General features: G+C 43.0%; 1 protein-coding gene across 1 annotated transcript; it reads left to right on the top strand.

The window, feature by feature from the left end:
• Positions 1-5,740: 5,740 nt before the first annotated feature.
• Positions 5,741-17,728, top strand: TRIM38 (tripartite motif containing 38; the record flags this gene model as incomplete). Its single annotated transcript, XM_079712038.1, has 6 exons — positions 5,741-6,139; positions 8,672-8,767; positions 10,543-10,773; positions 11,789-11,811; positions 11,907-12,019; positions 16,965-17,728. 6 exons carry the CDS (start codon positions 5,741-5,743, stop codon positions 17,486-17,488), a joined length of 1,386 nt encoding a protein of 461 aa, XP_079568164.1. The 3' UTR covers positions 17,489-17,728.
• Positions 17,729-18,364: the final 636 nt, after the last annotated feature.

Below are 18,364 nucleotides of genomic sequence, written 5' to 3'. Positions count from 1 at the left end.
GGGTTTTATGGAGTTTTAGTGCTTACATTTAGATCTTTGTTTCATTTTGAGTTAATTTTTGTATATGGTGTGAGGTAGGGCTCCAAATTCATTCTTTTGCATATGGATTATCCAGTTGTCCCACTATTGTTTGGTAATAAGATTATTCTTTGTACATTGAACTGTTTTGGCACTCTTGTTAAAATTAATTGACCATAAATGTATGGGTTTATTTCTAGACTCTATACTAAATCTTATTGCTCTATAGGTTTATCCTTATGATAGTAACACATATCTTGATTATTGTAGTGTTATAGTAAGTTTTGAAATTGCAAACTGCGAGTCCTGCAACTCTGATCTTTTTTAAAGATTGTTTTGGTTATTGTGGGCCTCTTGCATTTCCAGATGAATTTTAGGATAAGCTTGCCAATGTCTAAAAAAAAACGCCAGCTGGAATTTTGATAGGCATGCACTGAGTCTGTAGAACAACTTGGGAAGTACTGCTAATTAACAATATGAAGGCTTTTAATCCATGAACATGCAATGTCTATTTATTTAGGTCAGTTTAATTTCTTTCAGTGATGTTTTACAAGCTTCAGTGTACAATTTTGTTTTGCTTCTGTTAATTTTCCTAAGTATTTTGTTACTTTTGATGCTATTATAAATGATTATTTCCTTAATTTTATTTTCAGATTGTTCATTGCTAGTATCTAGACATACAATGAAATTTTATATATTGATCTTGTATCCTGCAACCTTGCTGAACTCATTTATTGGATCTATATTTTTTGTATACGGATTCCTTAAGATTTTCTGTATACAAAATTATGTTATTGGCAAATAGAGTATTTGTCTTCTTCCTTTTAAATCTGGATGTCTTTTATTTCCTTGAACCTTCAGTACAATGTTGAATAGAAATGGTAAGAGCACACATCCTTTTCTTGTTAGGTGTGCTATTACCAGCTCTTCCTAGGGCCAGCCAAGGAAAATGCTCCTCTTTAAGTCCCAGCTCACCTCACAGCAGGCTTCAGTGAAACAGTCATCTATATCATGAGAGATATAGGTACAAACTATTTGCAAAGGATGCTAAGACTTCTTTGGAGAAGTCTTTGTTATGCTCATCATTCTGAATAGCTCAGATAAGTCTTCTCTCAGGCTTTTTTTTTAAACCTATAATCCTGTGTCCTCTCTTCTTACCTCTGGGTGTTGCTTCCTCTCTCCCCTTTGCTCATCTGAAAAATTTGTCCTCAAGATCACTTTTGCAGTGTGCTCTTATCAAACCTCTGCTAAGCTCTCTTTCTCAGAAGCCTAGGTCTTCTCTTTCATTTTCATTTTCTTCCAGTTCAAATCATTAATATATCCTACAGGAGAGAGAAACAGCTCTCTAGAAAACCAGTAGCCATCATGGATTCTGGTATTTTCTGGCAGTATTTGCCATGTTAACTTGCCTACCACCTCCAACATGTACATACACACACTGCTCACACTCCACAGACATACCCCATCACACATATCACACAAACACAAACCATGTATCACAGTCCACACCTAGCACACACCACCACACACCCCACAACATACACTATACACACACACATACACACGCGTACCAGATACCGTATCACACAAATCACACTCATGCAAGCATAAATCACAGACTACATATAGCACAAACCATCACACATTTCACATATCACCCACGCCACACTACATACATTACACACATGTGTGCACACCTCCTATGATGTGTGTTTAGTGCAGCATAGAAAGTTACTCTCTTGTTTAACACATACCACTATGCCTGGAACCACTCTAGACACTTGAGATTCATCAATTAAAAACACAGACAAAACTCTCTACCGCTGTGGAATTTGCATCCTCATGCAAGAGGCAGACAATAAGCAAGATACATAAATAAAATATTCAGTAATAAGTGCCATGGGAACAAAAGAGAGCACTGTTAGAGGGCTTGGGAGTGGGGGAGGGGTGCAACTGTAAACTAGGTGGTCAGAGTAAGCCTGACTGAGAAGAGACACCTGAAGGAGTTGAGGGAAGGCACCCTAGGGATATCTAAGGGATGACTGTTCCCCACCGAAGGAACAGCCAGAGTCCAGGCCTTTTTAAGGAGACTCCAGTGACCCACTCCCCATTCTGGGTCTTCAGCTTCCTACAGCCCAGACTCATAGGGTCAAGCCCAGCCTTACTTACTGGAGGGGATGCATCCCCCATGGGGCAGCTCCGATTGGTCTCTCCCTAGGCTCAACTTTGGAGAACAAATCTCTGAAGCCTCATCTGCATCCCTCTCCCCTTTAAGACCTTCAGCTCTCTGTGTGAACCAGTCCCTCCTTCATGCAACAAGAAAGAGGTGCAAGATGGGGCAGCTGTCACAAGACAGTCCCCACATGAGGTTGATGCTTTTGTCTTGCTTTCGTTGCCTGTAGTGGCAGTCTGTTTTCTTTGGGGCATTCACTAGCTTCCTTTTCCTGATCCTTTGACAGGACAAATTTGGGGTGAGCTGTGCCTACATCCAGAGTCACAGCCACAACAATGAAAGTCGTGGGAATCTGTAAGGAGTCATCATTGGATCAGGGATACAGGGGCTCATTCTTTCTCTTCTGTCTGTGTGCCGGTTGCCTCAGGAGTAGATCTGTCCTGTACTGTGTGCAGGGCCTGCTACCACAGGACATGCCTGAGCACGATGATTCAGTCACCTGGTGGCAAAATGGCAGAAGGCTCTGTGGGCACCCAGGAGGATGCAGTGCTGAAGAGAGACTCCTGTTTTGGTGGGAAGAGAGGAACCTGTTTCACAATTTTGCCTCCAGACTGAGCTGCTGGACCAGCAGGACTGTGGCTGCACCCAACTCCCCCCAGTATCCATCTGTGGGTCCATTGCCCTGAGCACAGGCTTCCATGAGCTTTCAGGGTCAGCAGCTGACCAGCCAGGCCAGGGGCCCAGAGTTTACCCCAGGCAGCTCTCAGAAGCCAAATTTAACTTCCCCTGCCTGTGTCCTCAGCCTTCCTTACTGGCTCCTTTGGGCCACTGCATATATTTATTTCCTAAGCAAACACTTATTGTGCACTTATCATAAATACCTCTTACACCTAAGGCTATAAATGTGGCAGGGTCTTATTTATTTATTTATTGCCCATTAAATAATAACTCTAAATTGGGTAGGGACAGTATATTTGTTCTTACTTTGAACTGGAGAGGCTGGAGCTAAGACACCAACTACTCAACCCCAGACCCCACAGTCTTTCCTGCACATTGCAGGTGATGGCCCCCAGGCCTCACATGGCCCCCAGCTGAGGCCACTCACTGCTGGGCCATTAGTGACTCCTGTTTGCTGTCCTTGGTGCCTGACTCTGACTATTGATAAGTAATTGAATCTTGCGAAGGGATACCGAGGAGGAAAATGAGACACAGTATCAGGACAGAAGAGAATAGGAGAATGGCTTGAGCAAATTCTCTGATACCAATGAGCCCTATTATTGTACCGCCCCTTTTTTCACCACACCCTTCAGAGCAGTTATGATACAATCAGTGACTAAAAATAGTAAAACATAACATCGGCCAGAAAGGCTTATAAATCCCAAGGGGGGTTGGTGGCAAAAGGAGAAAGATCTCACGTCAGAGTCTGTGAACTCTGCAGACTTCCTGCTTTTAGATCCTCTGTGCTGGGGTCACAAAAGAGTTTACTGAATTATTAATTTGTCCCTTCGTTTTATTGCTGTAAAAGAAAAATATTTTTCCTACTGTCTCCCCTCCCTTTCAGGACAAGCTGAGTGCAAAAGATACGGGCAATTTCACGAGCTTCCTCCCCGGACCTACAGGGCGCCACCTCCCACAGCAGTTTCACTTCTGAGTTTAGTCCAGTCTGAGTTAACTTCCTCATCCAGATCTCAGGAACCGGCAGCTACGGAGGGAGCTAGCAGTGCATATGTGCCTGCTGCACGGTGAAGAGAGTGGGAAGGGTCCAGGCCCAGGTTTTTTCGGTGGAGGGAAAGGAGACGTGTGTGTGTGTGTGTGTGTGTGTGTGCGTGTGCGTGCGTGTGTGTGTGTGTGTGTGTGCGGTGGGCGGCACGGAGAAGGGAGTTCGTTTCCTGATAACAGCTGCTGGAACTCTGAAAATGGTCAGGACTGTGCTTCATAGCTCTCACACCCTGTCTGCTTTCTCTTTCGCCAGACTCCATGTCAGATCTCCGAAGATCCAGGATGTGAGGTGAGTGAAGGCCCAGGACGGGAACCCTGGGGCCTCAGAGGAGGGGGAGGTCCTTGTCCCCGGGAGCAAAGCACCCCTGGCAGAGCGGAGCCTAGTGTATCTCTTGGGGGAGATAACCTGCCAAAGGATAGAAGTCTCCGGAAGAAATTCTCTACGGATCCAAGAGAGCCGTCCTGGTTATGAGAGGGACAAAGCCTATCCAGTAACTTTAGTTGCATCCCTGCTTTTAATTCTGCCACTGTCAGTTCAAAGGAAAGGCCGCTCTCTTCCTCCGTCCTCTGCTGCCCTCCCTGACAAACTCCCAGGAATGGGGAAGCAGGGAACAGGGCTAGGTTCACGAAGCAACCGGAGCAGTGGGTGAAGGGACCGAGTCCTTTGTTCCTAGTCACCTCTCCTTTGTCTATTGGTTGTCAGGTCCTCGCTGGTGGACACTAGGTGTCCAGCACCCAGGATCCTACAGAGGCCCCACCTTCCCCACATCCTGGGTTCTGCCAACCCCCTGTGTTCCAGTCACCCTGAACTTCTCCTGGGAGACAAGTCCTGGCCTGAAAAGATAGTCACCTCCCTAGGTCTCCAGGAGCTCTGCACCCCAAGACCAACTCCTTCTCTTCCCAGCTCTCTTTCCAATTCTCTTTTCCTCAGGTCAGGGAGGGCAAAAAGAACTTGTTGGTTTTTCTGGTTGTCTTTTTTTACTTTCATTATCATCCTGGGTGGGTCTCCACTGGGGACTTTATTAACCTGGTGTCTTTTGTTCTTTGTGGGGTGGGAGTGAGGGTTTAATTAGAGTCAAATTTAGGGAATTCCTGGCGGTCCAGTGGTTAGGACTCCTTGCTTTCACTGCCGAGGGCTCGGGCTCAATCCCTGGTCGGGGAACTAAGATCCCACTAGCTGAGAGGCGTGGCCAAAACAAACAAACAAAAAACAACAAAAAATTAGAATCAAATGTGATTGTCTCAATGAAATCCTTCATAGACCACCCAGTTACCTGGGTTACCTGGATGTAAGTGTTACTATCAGTTACAAAGAAGTAACTCTGGTACTAAGTATTCTTAATATTCATTAGAGCAGGAAAGAGTTTGACAGTCCCTCACTGAGTTCTCTCTCTTGCTGCAACTTTGGTGAAGAAGTCTGCCTTATTTCTCTATCTCTCTCAGTGCTTGGTCCAAGAAAACTTTTCACAATAATGGAGTGTTCTCTCCCTGGGCTTTCGTGTAGCCACCAATCACCTGCACCTATTAAGCACTGAAATGTGGCTAGTGGGTGTGAGAAACAGAATTTTAAATTCTATTTAATTGTTATTAATTCAAAGTGGCCACATGTAATAGTCACTACCATATTCCACAGCACAGCTACATTTGATGCGTCTTCTAAATTCCAATCTATTTCTTCTCTCTAGAGAGAAGACCACGTGACCTGTGGAGGCCAGTGGCAGCCAGTGCATCGGAAAGAGGCTCAGACAAGGTGAAGTTCCATCACTGTGGGAAAGTTCTGGCTGCTTCATCTGCCTTTAGATCCAATATTAGAGGTTTTCAGAGAAAGCCATGGCCTCAACCCCAATCACCAAGAAGATGAGGGAGGAAGCCACCTGTTCCATCTGTCTGCAACTGATAACTGAGCCAGTGAGCATCAGCTGTGGACACAGCTACTGCCACTGGTGCATAGTGAGCTTCTGTGAGATGCAACCATGGCTGGAGACGTTCTCCTGTCCCCAGTGTCGGGCGCCATTTAAAATGGCGAGCCTCCGACCCAACAAGCAGCTGGGAAACCTCATTGAGGCCATCAAGGAGATGGACCAGGAAATGTCATGTGAGGAACATGGAGAGAAGCTCCATCTGTTCTGTGAAGATGAGGGCCAGCTCATCTGCTGGCGCTGTGATCGGGGATTGCAGCACAAAGGGCACACCACAGCTCTGGTGGAAGATGCATGCCAAGGTTACAAGGTGAGTGGTGGGCCAGAGGACCTTGGCGAGTACCCGGCCTCATGTTGCCCCCCAAGACCTGAGATTATTTAGCCTGAAACCCAAGATTGGGATCCTGAAATATAGTTTTCATCGTGTCATTCTTCTGAAAAGTAGTTTATGATGGGCCCTCACTGAATCAAGGCCTGATGGTCACTCTTCTCCCTATCCACTCTTGCTCAGATGAACTCCTCCCTGCTCTAGAATGCCATGTGTTCCAATGCACACCTGCATGTTCTATTGCCTCACACCGTGTGTGTAATTTGAGAAACCACAATGTGCAAGTCCATGGGATAGAGTCTGAAAACACAGGGGACGAAGACACACCCCCTTTTAGGTATCCTACAGTCTAATAGGGCAGACAAACCAGCAAAAAGACTGTCTGGAGTCCCCTGATTTGGATGGTGGGGAGGAGCACCAAGGGGTGTGGAATGGTAACTGAGGAATCGTCCCCAAAGTGACTCTTGAAGAACACATACAAATTAGCCAGATATAGAAGTAGGGAGAAGAGAGAGGGCATTCCAGACCGAGGGGCCCACACGTGCAAAGGCACAGCCATGAGAGCGTACCTGACTCGCTGTGACCAGGCCAGAGGCTGTGTGCAGGGAAGGCAGGTGATGTCATGGGAAAGGAAGTCAGGGCCCAGAACTTGGTATCCGCTCAGAGTCTAAGCCCTAGCCCAGAGTAGTCCTGGCCACGGGGGGATTTTCATTTGCACAGTGAAGGATCAGGGTGACGTTGAAAAGAACATTCTGGTACCGATACAATGAAAGGAATACCAAAGAGTAAAATTTAGATTGTTCCTATAAGAAGGGGGAAAGGGAGCAGTTCCAAGCAAGATTCAGGAAGGGGAATGAGTGGAAGGGTTTGGAAGTGATTGGTCATGGAGTATGAAATGGAGGGAGAGGTTGTGGGCCACTCCTGTTTATCACTTAAGAGCATATAAAGGAAGGCTGACCTTTGCTATTGTGGAACGAAGGAGGGGGCATGGTCCTGCTGCCTTATTCCTTCTCTGCGCTGGCTAGATTTGAGAAAATTGTCATCCCCAGTGTGAGCTCCTTGTTCCCTCCCCTATGACGTGGAGGTGGTCTTCTATTAAGGTTCTGGGTCCTTCATCAGGACACGTCAATACTGACCACCACTCGGCACATGGCAGCTCTTCCTTAAACTCCATGGAGCAGCTAATTACTGTAATGGGGATATTCCCATTGGAATTATTTTCCCACCAAGTAGTAAAAGGAGCAGCATGGGGTGATGGTTCTAAGCCTTGAGAGTCAGACTGCTTAGTTTGAAATCTTAGTTCTGCTACTTATTAGATGGGTGACTTTGAGCAAAGTTATGTAATGTCTTCATGCCTTGGTTTCCCCAACTATCAGTGGGAATAATAGTAGTTCCCTTCCTCTCCAACATACATGCTCAGGAGGTTATTATAAGCTTTAGGGACATTAATACATGTAAAGCTTAGAATAGCACTTGGCGCGTAGTGAGGGCAATACAGTCTTTTGCTAACAAGTTCTATAGAGCCCTTGCTTGAGAGCACGTGAGAATTGAGTATACTTATTGGCTTTAGGACAAGAGCCAATTCTTTTTCTTTTTAAATCAAGATTAAAAATTTTTTCTAATTAATTAGGCTGTGTCAGGTCTTAGTTTCAGCATGCAGGCTCTAGAGTGCACAGGCTTAGTTGCTTAGTTGCCCTGTGGTATGTGGGACCTTAGTTCCCCCACCAGGGATCAAATCTGCATCCCCTGCATTACAAGGCAGATTCTTAACCTCTGGACCACCAGGGGAGTCCCAAGAGCCAATTCTTTTAGTGTTGATAACAAGTAGCAATTTGGTTTAGCTTAAACTTGCTTTCCATGAAAATGTGAGAAACTATTTTGAAAAATAACCTGAAAGCTTGATATGGATACTAAATCATTTTTAAAGGGCTTCATGATACCATTCTTCAAAAGGTCTCAGAGCTCCGCTCCTCCATTAACTGTTTCTAATAACTTCAGCTGGCATCTTGGTCTGTCTTTCCTTCCTGACTCACCATAATACATACAGTTCCATGTGTGCCAAACACTCAGGTATTGGTTCTGTTTGGGTCAGCACATTACTTCATAAAATCTCTTTAGGTGATTATTATCTTGTTTTATGTGCAGAATTTCCCTGGCAAGACTGTTAGTGGTGGATATAGCTCAGGCTCAGGGTCAGCAGGTGAGCTGGGATCACAGCCCAACCACCCACCAGTTACTGCATCTTGAGCAAGTTATTTATCCCCTTTCTAAGCTTCAGTTTCTGCGGCACAGAAATGATGTTAAAAATCCTACTAACTGCTCAGTGTTGCCAAGGGAATCAAATATGTTACCGCCTATACAGCCTTCAGCATGCTTCCTGGTAAAGTGTAAGGACTCAATACATATTCAATAGTCATGCTATTCTAATAGTCTTGGAGGGCTGGGATGCTCCTTAGGTGCCCAATGAAGAATCGTTGAATTGAAAAGACTTTATTCACCCAATTTTTCCTTCAGGAAAAGCTCCAGGAAGCTGTGACAAAATTGAGGCAACTGGAAGAGGAATGTATGAACCTGAAGGTGTTCACGGCAAAGCAAATAACCGAATGGAATGTAAGAGTTTGGGTTTATTGATCTCAAGCTAGTTTCCATCCTAGAGCTTAGGTACAGGGGATGATTGAGCAAAACATAGTGATGGCTTATTCTCACTAAACCAGACCAAACAGATAAAACACAAAGAAGAAACCACATTTGTTTTTATGTCCCTCATTGTCTAATATCTATGAGAATTTATCTCCAGCCCCTTCAACCTTTCAGTAGTAACCGGCTAGGATTCCGAAACCTCAGTTAGGAGAAGCAGAACAGGTGTGCCCATTTACCTAGAGCCATTCTTGACTGGGTTTCAGTTCTTAATATCTCAAAGTACCTTCTGGATTTGAAGGCCTTATTAACCTTATTGCTTTGGCACATGTACCACAGTGCAGGGTATGGCTTTCAGCCTTACAGTTTCAGAAACCACCCTTTGTGAGCACTAAGAAAACAGAATCACTCCAGGTTGAGGTTCGTTATTACTCAAGCTCATTAGACTGAAGAAGGAAATCTATCTGATTTATAAGGAGGACCAGAGTGCTCCAAGAACCTACACACTTGGCACTGTAGCCTCTAGGGTCTGAAAGACTGTTTCCATGGCTGACCAGCCTCCCCGTGATCAGAGATGCATTCCTTTATGGAAATATTTATGTAATTAACCGGCTTACAGTCAAATCCCACAGGCCAGTGAGCCATTTTGCCTCTTTCAGAGGTTTCTTCCAACCTTCCAACCTCTGCCCAATCCTTTGTGTACAGTTGTTAAACTTGAACTCTCAGAGGACACTCTTGCTTCCCTCATTTCTGGGATCTTGGGCAATGGGGAGGATCTTGATTATAACTAATACATATGGAAACGCTGTCAATGACACTCTACCACAACATCACAGTCATCAAAACACTGCGTAAATTGAAAAAGCACTCAGGGAAACTGCAATTCTTATCTCCCCAAATGAAAGCTGAGTCCGACAAGGTGTACCATTTGGTTTCTTATACATAAGGATGAGTAGGTGGACCCGAGTTGGTGGATGACTATTTCGTAGTTAACTATGACAAATGCCTGATACCCAGACCTCCCGCTACTGAGAATCATGGACTCTCCTAATAGCCTGGTTGTCTTAAAGTCCAGTCTTGGTGATGTTCATTACAAGCTTTTGCTTCAAGAAATTCCCTTAGACTCAGAGCTACTTTCTTATATCCTGAATAAAAACTCATTTTTATCTTTGTAACTGATAAAGTTTTTAACCTTGGCCCTAGTCCCATGATTAAATTATCTAGCACTCCTGCACCTTGCCTGAAGAAGGATATTAATAAGGTGATAACCTCTCCCACATCTGAGTACCTGCCTTTCAGGCATGACTCTGCAGCGGGCAATTTGGGACGTTCTTCCAGCTCGAATGATTCATGGGAAAATAATGTTATGGTAGCTGAGCAAACTTTCTTTTGTGTACGTACGTGTTAAAATATGCATAATGAAATTTACTCTTTAACTGTTTTTATGTGCACAGTTCCATTCCTTCTTCCTCGTAACTCCTGGTAACCACTATTCTACTTTCTGTCTCTATGAATTTGACTATTCTAGATACCTCATATAAGTGGAATCATACAATATTTGTTCTTTTTTTTTCTGGCTTATTTTACTTAGCATAATGTCTTCAAGATTCATCCGTGTTTTAGCATGTATCAGAATTTCGTTCATTTTTAAGGCTGAATAGTATTCCACTATATCTATACACTGCATTTTGTTTATCAGTTCATCCATCAATGGACATTTTGTTTGTTTCCACCTTTCTTGACTCTAGGAGAAGATAGAAGTTCAGAAACAAAAAATCCAGTCTGACTTTAAGAATCTCCAGAGCTTCCTTCATGAGGAAGAGAAGTCTTACCTATGGAAACTGGAGAAAGAAAAAGAGCAGACTCTGAGGAGACTGAGGGACAATGAGGCCAATCTTGAACAGAAGAGCCATGAACTCGAGAGCTACATCCTGCAACTAGAGCATAAATGTCAGGGCTCAGCCCAAAATCTGCTGCAGGTAAGGCCATGAACTTGGAGAAGGGAAGGAAGGTATCTGTTCCTGAGCTTTTAGGAGGAGAATGGTGAGGAAGCATGGGAAGCTGGGCAAGGCCTGCCTGTTTCACTCAAAAATGGCACATTAGTGTAGGGAATTTAAAGTAATGTTTCTTTTGGATGCACAGCAATATTTGCAAGTTGGCCTTCACTGGTCTATAGAACAGCTTTAGGTGAATCAGAAAAAATATAGATATGGTGGGTTCCTTGGCCAAATGGAACCATGGGATAACTTTTGTTACCATTTGCCTCTGTCCCATGTTCACAAAACTCTGACTGTCAAACTGTCTCCTGAAATACTCCTCCAAATGACTGGTGGGTGCCAACAAAGTGGGGCAGCCAAAAGAAGGTTATGAGTGATAACCTTCTCCCTGATTTGCTTGTAGAGCCCTCCAGAGCTCTTTCGGGTCCTTCTTTCAGCTGCATAATGGATCCAGCCCATTAAGACAAACTACGACTGGAGCTGTTTTTTCTATTCCCCCACTAATAGAACTGGAGGTCACACTGTAGCCTGAGAATGTAGCATGACTGTCCCACCACCATGTGATACCTGCTGCTACCATCTTAATGGCCCAGTCACAGGGGCTATGCATGGATTCACCATTACGGACCTTTGCAATGAATGGTCTCTACTGTTGGCTCACTCTGAAGGAAATTAGGTCACTGAAAGCAAGTCTTTCCAGAGGGAGCATGGGCAAAGCTCTTGGCCCTCTATCCTAAGCAGCCCACAGGTAGATGTGACTGCAGACACTGCAGCTCTCCACAGACCACAGCAAGGAAGATAACAGATAAACATTCTGATATGCTGAATATCCCAGGGGGCCGGGATGGAAGTCATTCTATCTGGGTATCCATCAATATCTAAGGCCAGGGTTACTCTCTTTACTTCTTTGTAAGGAGTGTTTATAGAGGACAGCCCCACATGCCAAGTCCCATGAAATGCTGATGCTCCCACACTTACATTTTGTCTTTCTCCATAGGATGTGAAAGATACTTTGAGCAGGTGAGTCCTGTACAAATGCAGGAGGGAAGGGGTGTGGGTATATAGAGCTGAATGGAATTTACCACTGAAGAAGTCTTGGTCTCTGCTTATTCTAGGAGTTGGGCTGTGAAGCTAGAACAACCAGAGGCCCTCTCTTTGGACCTTCATACTGTGTGCAACGTTTCTGAGCTTTACTTTGATGTGAAGAAAATGTTAAGGAGCTATCAAGGTAGGTGAAGAAGCCCTAAATGCTACGGACAGAGGGACCTTAAGTGGTAGCCAAGTTCACCACCTATCCCTGGGCAGGCTCACAGCCAGAGGGGTCATTCAGATATTTTCAGTTGATCTGTCACCCTCTCCCTTGTTAGTTTGCTCCAGTGCTTAGACAGGGACATGGCATACTGGTTACCTGTGAAGACCCTTCAAATTCCTGCTCTCTCACTTATCAACTATGTCATTCCAGTCAAATAACCTCCTCAGTTTCCCCATCTGAAAAATGAAAATATTAATGACTCCCACTTCATTGGGTTGTCGGGAAAATTAAATATGTCAACACGTGTAAAGTGCTTAGCAGTGTCTGGGACATAGTGTTTATTGTTAATATTTTGGTCAATTCTCAGAGCAATGCAAGAAAGGTAGGTGAGTATTATGACTGTGGTCCAAATGTTTTAGGGCCTTGGCCCAGATAACACAGATGGTAAATGTTAGAACCAAGACAAAAACCAAGTTTCACCAATTCCAAAGCCTGAGCTTCCTGCTCCTTTGATTCTCTTCACCAATGCTTGCTATATCTCCACCATCCCTTATCCACAACTACAAGATTCCAAAAGTTCTGAAAACTGACAATTTTTTCATAACTTGTTTGGCTGCAAAATTGGACCTAACCTAAAATGATTTGGTGGCTGTATTAATTATCTATTGCTGTAGACAAATTTAGTGGTTTAAAGCAATACACATATATTATCTCACAGGTTTTGTGAGATAAAGCTGGGCACAGCTTAGTTAGGTCCTTTGCTTAGGGTCTTACAAGGCTGCAATTAAGGTGTTAGCCTGGCTGTGTTCTTACCTGGAAGCTAGACTGGGGAAGAATCCTCTCCCAAGCTTACTCAGGTTGTTGGCAGAATTTATTTCTTTATGGTTATGGGACTTAGAGCCCTGGCTTCTTGCTGACTGTTGGCCAGAAGCTGCCCTCAGCTTCTAGAAGCAAGCCATCAGCTGCTTGCACATGGGCCTCCCAACATGGCCAATTATTTCTTCAGAGTAAGCTCAGGAGAGAGTTCCTAGAGCAAGTCTGCCAGAAAAAGATGGAGGCTTATAAAATGAAATATAGTCACAGGAGTCACATCCCATCATTTTTGCCATATTCTATTGGTCAGAAGCAATTCACAGGTCCTGCCCACACTCAAAGGGAAAGAACTGCATAAAGGTATGAACACCAAGAGGCAGGATGACGGAAGGCTACCCTTGTGTCTGAGTGACATGGTGGCTGAACCTGAACTGCCTGATATGAGATTATTTAAAGTCTTTATTTATCCCGCTTAGTTTGAATTTATGTTTTACTGCAGAAATATTGATGCATTAGATTAAAAGACAATGCCTTAGACCCTTCCAGGGGTGGGCACATAATTTAGAGTATCTGTATTATTTGCCTTTATAACATCAAAAATATTCTGGATTTCAAAACTGATTTGGCCCCAGGGGTTTCAGATAAGGATTATGAACCTGTATTCAGGTTCCCCTCAAGTTAACAAGAACAAACAACAATAACAACTACCAAAAAATAGCAACTCTGTATTTGATCCTGTACAGATGCAAGGAAGGACTTTATATAAATTATGTCCAGATTTAACTGAGTTGATTTTTCTACTCTTATCTTTCACAGAAGGCATTACAACATGGTTCAAGTCAATCTGTTTCTAAAATGAGCTCATCTTTTAACTAGATAATTCTTCTTTTTGAAACCCTCATTATTAAAGCTTTTCTTATTAAAAAAGTAATATAAATAAATTGTAATCACTCAAACAGTATAGAGAGATATGAAAAAAAAGTTCAAGGTTTCTCTTACCCTTCTGCAGGTAACAAGATCTAGGTCTTTCTCTATGTTTTTACAAACATTTAATACATAGATCATCTCTTCCTATTCACCCATTGCTTTTTAAAGCCGTCTAATATTCCATAGTACGTCATAACTATACGTAACCATATTCCTACTGATGGAGCTTCAGGCTGCTTTCAGCACTTGGGTATTATAACATTTGCAACAATAACTTTCTAGTCCATGCAACCTTATATCCTGGTGCTTTCATTCCTGTAGGGCGTATACCTAAAGCTGGGATTGTTGTTAATCTTAACACATGTTACTAGATTACTTGTTCCAATGTAGCAACATGCACTCTCTCACCAGCACCAGTAAAAACGATTCACACATACTGAACACTCTTTCTGCGACAGATGAGAAGAGCTTCACATGTGTTATCTTGTTTTACACCACAAGCCTCTCTGTAGGGAGCATTTTTTACTTTATAGATAAAGAAACCAAAACACAGAGAGGTTATGTGACTGTTGTAAATTCCTACAACCAGCAGGTGGTAACTCAGATAGTATCTCTCTAGAACTCACTCTCTTAATCACTCTGCAATGTGGCAAAAAATGAAAATGATGTATTTTTTAATTCATTATCTTGTGGAGTGGACACTGAAGGTATGTGTAGTTGGTTTTTGTTTGTTTGTTGCTATTACACACAATACTACTGTGAACTTTCTTGTCCATGCTTTCTTGTGTCCTGTGAATGGTTTCCTCTGGGGATATACCTTGAATTAAAAATGCTGCTGTGTAGAGATGCACATTTAATTTTACTAGATACTACAGATCTTGAAATTGTATCACTTTATACCCTACCAGCAACATATGAGATCCCACTGTTTCACATCTCCCTGACTCTCTGCTTATAATTTTTGGCCATCTGATGGATTTGAAATGGTACCTAATTGTGGACTTAATTTGAGTTTCTCCAATGTCACTAATGAGGTTGAGCTTCTTTTAGTAAGTCCATTAGCCCTTCAGGCTTCTTCTGTGTTTTAAGAATTTTTCTTTTGGGTTCTTTTCCTTATTGATTTATGGGAGCTTATTATAGCCAACATCTTCTGTTATGTGTATGACATTTTACATTTTCATCCTATCTTTTGATGTATAGAGATTCAAACTTAGAGTAGACACATTTGTCTTCAAGGTCTATGACTTTTGTTTCCAAAGAGCTCAGGAATCAGCCATATTTCTAGTGATATTACCAACCTGTAAACATTTTAATTTCTCAGCTTGGTTTTCCTGGATCATTCAGGGAATACTAATGAAGCCTGAAACTTTTGTGAGTCAGGCTCATGATAAGGACTGACTGAAGAGAGTTTAATAAAGGGATTATTTACAAAGACGAGGATTTGGGTGATCATCAAGGAACAGTGAAGCAAACCAGAGCTAGGAATATGTAGGGAGCCATCACCTCCCCAAGGCTTCGGTAGCAGATGGAGGGAGCTGTAACCAGAGGCAGAGGAATGCAGACCCTCCAAATCATAGCTAGTGGGGAGGGACTTGGGGTACTAAATACTTCTAACTCTATTTCTTTTTGCCCTGTGGTCTCCTCTAGTGCTTCTCATTGGCTTAACCAAATAGCATTCAGAGGGAAGGGAGCCTGATTGATGTGTCCATAGGGGTTAGCCTTCCTGGACACAGAGCAGGCTGGAGAAAGGTGGGGAGTGATCTGGAGGGGCAAGTGGAGAACATCCAGCAGTGGAAGTGTTTCCTAATACTTGATTTCCCGTATTGCCACAGCCCAAATGATCAGTGTTTAACCCAGTAACACAGTGGTTTGCTAACTCTCTTGCTGGACCACCCCATTACCACCTTTCATTTTTAAAATTGCATTGCTGGCCAATATCACACTTTATCATACTTTTTTATGTCTTACTTGACTCTAGTCAGATATTTTTCATGTATATTGGTCTCTGGTGTGTTACTTTATACTAATCCCTATAGAGCATTACCTGAAGCAAGAAAGAAGAGCTTACACTTAAAAGTCGGGAGACTAGGTGTGTGTCCTGAAGCCTGGGTAAAATTTTGGGTTTTCCAATAACAAGTTATGACATTAGTTGTGTCATTTTCCTTCTCTGATCCTCAGTGTTAATGGTAATTAAGCAGAGATGATGAAGGGCTCATTTCTGCTCCAATATTCCATGATTCCTAGAAGTCCTACAAGGGAGAGGAAGGGCTTTGGAGAGGACAGTAACCATGTTAACTCTGGTTAGTTCTGCTCCTTGGCTTCTCTGAGTGACTAAGCTGATGATGATGTTGAAGATGATGATATCATTATTATTACTGCCATTTACAGGGCACTTACTATGTACCAGGAATTTTACTAAGCACTCAGCATACATTAGCTCCTTCAATCCTCCCCACCATGCTTGGTGACAGATACGATGATTTCCACTTTATATTTAACAGAACTGAGGCTTGGAGAATGATTTGCCTAAGCTCACAACAGCTAGTAAGAAACAATGTGGTACATATATACAGTGGAATATTACTCAGCCATAAAAGAGAACCAAATGATGCCATTTGTGGCAACGTGGATAGACTTAGAGATTGTCATACTGAGTGAAGTAAGTCAGACAGAGAAAGACAAATATCATATGATATCGCTTATATGTGGAATCTAAAAATATGGTACAAATAAACCCATTTACAAAATAGAAATAGAGTCACAGGCATAGAAAACAAACTTATGGTTACCAGTGGGGCAAGTGGGGGGAGGGATAAATTGGGAGATTGGGATTGACATATTTTCACTACTATATAAAAAATAGATAACTAATAAGGACCTACTGTATAGCACAGGGAACTCTACTCAATACTCTGTAATGGCCTATATGGGAAAAGAATCTTAAAAAGAGTGGTTATAGGGGGAAGGGTAAGCTGTGAAAAAAAAAGAGTGGTTATATGTATATGTACAACAGATTCACTTTGCTGTACACCTGAAACTTACACAACATTGTAAATCAACTGTACTCCAATAAAAATAAAAATAAAAAAAGAAACAATGCTTGGATTTGAATGCAGGCTGGTTTTATTTAAAATAAACTGTGCTCTCAGCTACAAAAATCATGTCTTTTTTTTTCCCCCAGTCAGTGTGACTCTGGATCCAGATACAGCTTATTACGAACTAATTCTGTCTGAGGATCGGAGACAAGTGACTCGTGGATGCCCCCAGGAGAATCTTGATACTTCTTCTAGGAGATTTAGTGCCTTACCCTGTATCCTGGGCTGTGAAGGCTTCACCTCAGGAAAACATTACTTTGAAGTGGATGTGGGAGAGGGAACTGGGTGGGATTTAGGAGTCTGTATGGAAAATGTGCAGAGGGACACTGTCATGGTGCAGACGCCTCAGTCTGGATTCTGGGCCATCAGATTGTGCAAAAAGAAAGGCTATGTAGCGCTTACCTCTCCCCTAACTTCCCTTCAGCTGAGGGAGCAGCCCCTGGTTGTGGGGATTTTTCTGGACTTCGAGGCTGGAGTTGTATCCTTTTACAACATGACCACTGGTTCCCACATCTTCACCTTTCCAAAGGCCTCCTTCTCTGACACTCTCCGGCCCTATTTCCAGGTCTATCAATATTCTCCTTTGTTCCTGCCTCCCCCAGATGAGTAAGGGAAGGAGCAAAGTCTCCTCCTTGATTTAACTGGCATAGAGAGTATAATCTGAATCCCATGAGGACAGAAATGTGGTCTCTTTTCTTCGCTGCTATTTCCTTGTACCTAAAACAGTGCTGGGTTTTTAGTGCATACTTAATAAATCTGCATTGAATAAATGACTATAATGACTGTAAAAATACCCCAAGTGGTCAGCCTGAGCTGGGGAAAAGCAAGATAATAGTGATGATTATGCTTTGTCCTCTCCATCCCTCTTCAGTGGGTTCAGAGTTTTGAGTTCTAAGAGTTCTTGAGTGACCGGGAGGGTGACTCAGAGACCAGGAGGTCTGACTTCTCCCAGTTTGTTTGGTGCCATTTAAACTCATAGATGGGGGATGAGGAAAAGCTGCAATTGTCTCTATCAACTGCAGAAAAGAGCAGGAAAATAAAAAATGCAATGACTCATCTAACCACTGACATTATTAATAATCTGAGCCACAGTAAGCCATTAATAATCTGAGCCATCAATAATCTGATGTAGTAAGTGTGGATGGCTACCAGAACTGGTGAGATCTGCTTGAGCAATAACCACCCTCCTACCCCCATCTCAGAAGCCAGTTGCAAGTCCAGGTTGTCACCTGTGCTTCTGACTGACTGGCTATAAATTGGAGGTTCCCGTGTTCCCCTCTTTGGGTTTGATCATTTGTTGGAATACCTCACAGAACTCTGAGAAACACTTTATATAATAAAAGATATGATAAAGGATACAAATAAACAAACAAATGAAAAGATACATAGGATGAGGTCCAGAAAGGTCCCTAGCACAGGAGCTTCTGTCCCCATGGAGTTGGAGTACATCACCCTCCCAGCATGTGGATGTATTCACCAACTCTGA

This window comes from Hyperoodon ampullatus (assembly GCF_949752795.1).
Source record: "Hyperoodon ampullatus genome assembly, chromosome: 10".
NCBI lineage: Eukaryota > Metazoa > Chordata > Mammalia > Artiodactyla > Ziphiidae > Hyperoodon > Hyperoodon ampullatus.
The sequence above is the reverse complement of the archived record's forward strand: the minus strand, read 5'-3'. Positions and strand labels throughout refer to the sequence as shown.